Source organism: Orycteropus afer, unplaced genomic scaffold (genome assembly GCF_000298275.1).
Source record: "Orycteropus afer afer isolate SDZICR_OR568_19922 unplaced genomic scaffold, OryAfe1.0 scaffold00151, whole genome shotgun sequence".
Classification (NCBI taxonomy): Eukaryota; Metazoa; Chordata; class Mammalia; order Tubulidentata; family Orycteropodidae; genus Orycteropus; species Orycteropus afer.
Window position 1 is genome coordinate 4,321,516 of NW_006921738.1, and position 7,230 is coordinate 4,328,745.

The window sequence follows — 7,230 nt, forward strand, 5'->3', positions numbered from 1 at the left end:
ATATATCCACCTATGTGTTCTATATGTGTGTGTGTGTATATATGTATTTGTATAGACACACATCTACCCCTATTTAAACATTATTCTTGTGTTCCCTATTTCATTTGTCATGGACCACCACTGCATGACCCACCACACTGACAGTTCCTAAATCATACTTTGCTGTTCTCCCATATAATATCCAACACATTTGCACTGGGCACAGTAGTAGGTACCTTAAATACATTTTCTGAAACTTACAACAAATCTAGGACAAAATTTTATTATGCTTAAAAAAATTAATTACTTCCCTGTGGTTATAAAGCTAATGTGTGTCACAAATTAATTAATATGCACATAACAACAGTGGGGAAACAACTCACTTTATTCAAATATTTTATATGAAGTGAAATCTATTTTAATCAACTCTTGATTAGGACTAGTATTAAATCTTTTTAAGAATGAAGAATAGATCCTTAATAATAAATCAGAATAGGTATGGAAATGGAAACCATTACGATGTAACTGAAAATACCAAACAATTTTAACTGTATGACCTGATCGTACTGATTATTTTAAATAGATACCATTTTGTGATTTTTGTTCTTAATTATCTTCCCTTAATAAAAATCTTGTATGTTCAAAATATCTTTAAATTTTTCAAATACACTACAAATGTTACATAAATTATTTCAAAGGATTAGTTCTATGTTACTTTACAAAAAGGTAGATGTATAACTAAAAAGGCAAATAGTGCTAGAAGTTTAAATAAGAATAATATGACAATATGGTTATATTATCTGGAAATCGAAAGTTAGACATGTAATCCTATAAAAAAGTGTTTTTATACATTTTGACTTAAAAATATTTTTGGCATATATTAACTTTTCTGCATTGCAATTCATCTGTGTGGTCATCCTATTATCTTAATTGTGAAGCTTTCTTTTCTTTTCTTTTTTTTGCTTATACTAAGGCATTTGACTGCTATCCAGAAGGCTGGCAGTTCAAACCCACCAGTCACTCCTCGGAAGGAAGGTTGTGCAATCCACATCTGTAGTGATACTGCCTTGGAAACCCAAGGTGGGGTCGCTATGAGTTGGATCCAACTCGATGGCAGTGTGTTTTTATAAAAAGTAAATGAATGTATCATTACCTTCTGTGAAACAGCAATTTTAACTTCTCCTTGGAGTGCTTCAATTTGCTTTTTCTTCTGTTCGGTCAATTGCTTTAGCTCATTTATGTTCCCCTGAAGTTGTTGCTGTTCTTTTTCTTTTTGTTTCAATGTATTTTGGGCCAGTGTGACTTGTCCCTGCACTGAATTAAGCTCCAACTTCAACTGAGAAGATGTCTAAAACAAATAAAAGATTAGTATTCATTTATTTATTCATCTAATATTTTTTGACTACCTACTACATGCCAGACATGTTGAAACTACTGAGCCTGTTGGCCACAAGTGGTAAATAAAAAAGAGGAAAAAACAGAAGCTCTCTCATGGAGTAAATGTCATTTGCTTTGAGATAACATGCTGAATTTATCTTCAATATTTGCTTATTAGTATCTTCCTACCTTTTGAACTTATAAATGTTTATTTGAATAAAGCTTGCTAATTAACTAGACTAGCATTTCTTTATATCATAGGGAATAGAAACATCAGCATCAATCTCTAAAGTGCTAGAATGTCTACTGGTTTTCAAGAATATTCTCAAGAAGCTACTGAGCCTACTGGCCACAGGTAATCAGAAAGAATAGCTCCATATTAACTCAGGTAAACCAAAAATCATTTTTGGCAAACATATTTAGCATCTGTCTGATGACAGTAAACTATACTGTGAAAATACTTACCTCATTTGCAAATCTGGGGCATATGCTGCTACTATTTTATTTTGGCAATCCACCACAAAATGCATCTCTGTTCAAAGTTAGACAACATAGAGTAGTCACACTGAGGTTCCTCTGTGGCCAACGTGATCCACTATTATCTCCTGCCCTTCCAGCTAAAGTCATGCTTTCAGGTTCCATGTATGTCATTAAAAATGTAGTTTGATCATTTGTAGTTTACTTTTGAGAAATTTTTAGTACTGTGTATGGATGCCTCAGCTTATCCTCAATGCTCAGGGAGATATTTTTGTGAAATGGAAGTGTAAAGTAGTGTAAAAATAATGATTATGATTAAAAAATTGCATTTAACATTAGAGCATCTGCATTGTTATAGTTAGTGTTCTAACCCATTTAAACATATTAACCTATTTATTTCTCAAAATAACTCTCTAAACGGATTCTACTTCATTTTACTGCTGCGGAAACAAAAGCACAAAGAGATCACATAATCTGCCCAAGAAAAGACAAGACAGATACCTAATAATTGGCACAGCCAGGATATAAATCTGAACAATCTGGATTCAGTGCTTGGGCTCTGAATAATTTTTCAACTTATGTGTGTGGCATCTATAGCACAGGTAACTTCTTTCAATCAACAGCCAGAACACAGTTACATCAAACAATTACCAGGACTAGGTTTTGCTGCTTTATCAAATAAGATTTCTAGAAAGCCACATGCCTGGACTCAGAGAACAACAGCTTCCTTTACTTGTTTCCTTGTTTGTTTTTGTGGTTGTTGTTGTTGTTGTTAAATGCCATCAAGTCGTCTCTGACTCACAGCGACTCTATGCACAGCAGAATGAAACACTGCCCGATCCTGAGCCAGCTCCATGACTCTTGCTATAGTTGAGCCCATGGCGCTGTCACCATGTCAACCCATCTCACTGAGGGCCCTCCCCTCCTTGGTAAGGTTGACCCTCCACCTTACCAAGGATGACATCCTTCTCCAGGGAAGGGTCCATTCTATCAACATGACCAAAGTAGGTGACACAAAGTTTGGCCACTCTCACCTCCGAGGAACATTCTGGCTGCACTTCCTCCAGGACAGACCTGTTAGTCTTTCTAGCAGTCCACGGTACTATCAGCATTCTTTGCCAACACTACAGCTCAAAAGCATCAACCCTTCTTTGGTCCTCCTTATTCACTGTCCAGCTCTCAAATGCATACGAGGTGACTGAAAATACCATAGCTTGTGTAAGGTGCACCTTCGTCCTCAAGGAGATAGATATCTTTGCTCTTCAGCGTTTGAAAGAGGTCCTTCACAGCTGATGTGCCTAGTGCTATACGTCATCTGATGTCCTGACAGCTACTTTCATTGGTGTATTATAGAACCAAGCAATGTGAAGTCTGACAATTTCAATCTTTTCTCCATTTATCATAATGCTGCTTATAGGTAGGGTTGTGAGGATTTTTGTTTTATTTTTATTGAGATGTAATCCATACTGCGGACTGTAGTCTTCAATCTTCATCAGTAAGTACTTCAAGTCATCCTTACTTTCAGCAAGCAAAGTTGTGTCGTCAGCACATGACATGTTGTTAATGATCTTCCTCCAAACCTGATGCTATATTCTTCTTCATACGGTCCAGCCTCCAGATTATTTTGCTGAGCATACAGATTGAATAAATATGGCAAAAGGATACAACCCTGACACTCCCCTCTTGATTATAAACCATGCAGTTTTCCGTTTCTCTGTTTGAATGACAGCCTCCTGGTCTATGTACAGGTTCCTTATGAGTACAATTAAGTGTTCTGGAATTCCCATTCTTCCCAATGTTATCCACAATTTGTTATGATCCACCCAATGGAATGCTTTTGCATACTCAATAAAACACAAGTAAACATCTTTCTGGTATTCTTTGCTTTGAGCCAAGATCCATCTGACATCAGCAATGATATCCCTCGTTCCATATCCACATCTGAAACCAGCTTGTATTTCTGGAAGTTCTCTGTCAATATACTGCTGCAACCATTTTTGAATTATCTTCAGTAAGATTTTACTTGCATACGATATTAAAGATATTATTTGATAATTTCCACATTCTGTGGGATCACCTTGCTTTGGAATGGGTACAAATATGGATCTCTTCCAGTCAGTTGGCCAGGTAGCTGTCTTCCAAATCTATTGGCATAATCAAGTCAGTGCCTTCAGCACGGCATCTGTTTATTGAAACATCTCAGTGGGTATTCTGTCAATTCCTGGAGCTTTGTTCTTTACCAAGTCTTTCAGTGCAGCTTCGACTTCTTCCTTCAATACCATTGGTTCTTGAACATATGCCACCTCCTAAAATGGATGAATATCGACCAGTTCTTTTTGGTACCGTGACTGTGTATTCCTTCCATCTTCTTTTGATGCTTCGTGCATCATTCAATATTTTGCCCATAGAATCTTTCAATATTGCAACTTGAGGCTTAACTATTTTCCTCACTTCTTTCAGTTTGAGAAATGCCAAGCATGTTCTTCTCTTTTGGTTTTCTAACTCCAGATCTTTGCCCATTTCCTTATAGTAACTGGCTTTGTCTGCTCAACCTGCTCTTTGAAATCTTCTGTTCAGCTCTTTTATCTTGTCATTTCTTCCATTTGCTTTAGCTACTCTTTGCTCAAGGGCAAGTTTCAGAGTCTCTTCTGACATCCACTTTGGTCTTTTCTTTCTTTCTCATCTTTTTAATGACCTCTTGCTTTCTTCATGGATGATGTTCTTAATGCCATCCCACTATTCTTCTGGTTTTAGGTGACTGGTGTTCAATGCATCAAATTTATTCTTTAGATGGTCTCTAAATTCAGGGGGGATATATTCAAGATCATATTTTGGCTCTCGGGGACTTGTTTTAATTGTCTTCAACTTCAAGTAGAACTTGCATATGAGCAGTTTACGGTCTGTTCCACAATCAACACCTAGCCTTGTTTTGGCTGAAGACATTGAGCTTTTCCATTGCCTCTTGCCACAGATGTAATCAATCTGATTCCTGTATACTCCATCTGGCAAAGTCCATATGTATAGCCGCCGTTTGTGATGTTGAAAAAGGTATTTGCAATGAATAAGTCATTGGTCTTGCAAAATTCTATCATGCGATCTCCATCATTACTTCTGTCACTAAGGCCAAATTTTCCAAAAACTGGTGATTCTTCTTTGTTTCCAACTTTTGCATTCCAATCACCAGTGATTAGCAACACATCTTCATTGCACGTTCAGTCAATTTTGGACTGGAGAAATCAATAAAAATGTTCAATGTCCTCATCTTTGGCTTTGGTGGTTGGTGCATACATTTGAATAACAGTAGTATTAACAGGTCTTCTTTGTATATGTATGGATATTATCCTATCACTGACAGCATTGTACTTCAGGACAGATCTTGAAACTCCCTTTGTGATGATGAATGCCATGCCATTGCTGTTCAATGTGTCGTCATTCCTGGCATAGTAGATCATATGGTGGTCTGATTCAAAATGGCCAAAACCAGTCCATTTCAGCTCAATAATGCCTAAAATAGCAATCTTTATGCATTTCATTTCACTTTTTAAAACTTCCAATTTTCCTAAATTCATACTTTGTACATTCCCTGTTCTGATTATTAATGGATGTTTGCATCTGTTTCTCCTCAATTTGCGTCATGTCACTTCAGCATATGGAAGTCCTGAAAGACTTACTTTATCCTTATCATTAAGGTTGGTTCTACTCTGATGAGGCAGCTCTTTCCCAATCCTATATTGAGTGCCTTCTGATTCAAGGGGCTCATCTTCCTGCATTGTGTTGGACAATGCTTCCAAGCTATTCATAAAGTTGCCCAGTAATGTATTAGACAGTGTTTCTCTTCTATGCATAAGGTTTTCCCTGGTCAATTTTTGAAAAGTGGATGGCCCCCTCCTTCTTCCTAGTCTGTCAGTCTGTAAGCTGCTTTGAAACCTGTGCACCATGTGCAACTCTGCTGTTATCCGAAACACCAGTGGCACAGCCTCAAGCCTCACAGCAATGTACAAGCCTCACATGATGACAAACTGACAAAAAATTTGTGTCCCTTAGCTGTTGGAAACCTCTGCACCCTCCCCTTACCTAATTCCTACCTGGAACCTGCCACTCTGTCGTCCCTGTCTGCTCCCTCATTTTCCTGGCTCTAGGGAGCTTGGGGCCTGCCTTGCCTCCCGCCCCTTTTTACTTGGATATCCTGCCACTCCTAAGGTCCCTGAGGCCACTCCTGCTCCCTCCCTTTCCTTGCTCTAGGAGGCTTGGGGCCTAACCTCGCCTCCTGCCCCTTTTTCGTTTTTGCTGGAGATCAAGAAAAGCATTAACCAAATGCCTCTTGGTTGTTATACAACCATTATCAGTGTTTTGGTTATCTCTAGAGTCATGCTAACAGAAATATACCACAAATGGAATGGCTCGAACAAGCAGGAGTTTATTCTCTTACAATTTTGGAGGCTAGAAGTCCAAGTTCAAAGTGCCAGGCTCTAGGGGGCTGGGTGAAAGCCCCTCGACATTGGGCTTCAGCTCTGCCTCTTGCTTCCATCCCATTGAAGCTAGAGGCATCTCTTCACTCAGGCAGCTACTGGCTGCTGAGGCTGAGAAACCCAAAGTCAACAAGTGAAAAGGTACAGTCCCGATATTACCAAACCACATAGCTGGCCATTGATTCAAGTCCATTAAAAGTCCAAAGATCAGCAGAGCATGGCAAGCTGCTAAATGAAGACTCAGCTACACGCAGGGTCCAAGCATGCCAGGAAGCTAGAGATCATTCACAAATATACTCCTTACATAAGGGAAGCAGACCACACCACTAAAGCAGCTACTCAGCTGCTCATGGTAGATTCCCCCATGGAGTTAATTGGTAGTCTCACCATGGGGAATAACTACCACCAGCTGCCCAGCCACTCAAAACCAGGCCCAGCCAAGTTGACATATAACCTTAACTATCACAATCAGCTATATCATTAATATAAATATCTATGAGATAAAAAGCCCTGGAAAGGTAATTTCAGTGGAAAGCCTATAAAGATTTTTTTTTCAACCACATAATGTTGCTTAAGATAGATTACCTAAATACAACTCTTTAGTTGGTTGACTCAAAATTTCTACACATATTATTATTTGTACCTTGTATAACAAACTAGCTTAAATCCTTTTAGTAGTAAGTAGAGCACAAAAGACATTTTTAATTATGTATATATGATCCATTTTATTTCAGAAAAATAAATTTCTCTTTGACCTAAGTGTAACTGAAAATAATTTGAAAATATAAAGTGTTAGGCCGAAGCAAACCCAAGCCACCAACATTTCAGTTAGCAGCTTCCTCTGGGTGTCAGACTCTGATGAGACAGCCTGATAAGACAACCGAAGTGACAGGACCTGCCCAGACTGGAAAGTCCCATGCAGTGGCAA

The 7,230-nt window shown here is 38.4% G+C and overlaps 1 protein-coding gene across 1 annotated transcript in view; it reads right to left on the reverse strand.

Annotated features, from left to right (window-relative positions):
- Nucleotides 1–7,230, reverse strand: part of EEA1 (early endosome antigen 1) — a 204,052-nt gene that overhangs the window by 37,914 nt on the left and 158,908 nt on the right. The window contains exon 21 of the mRNA XM_042781687.1: nucleotides 1,133–1,327. Coding sequence (XP_042637621.1) covers nucleotides 1,133–1,327 — 195 coding nt within the window. The remainder of the gene's footprint in view (nucleotides 1–1,132; nucleotides 1,328–7,230) is intronic.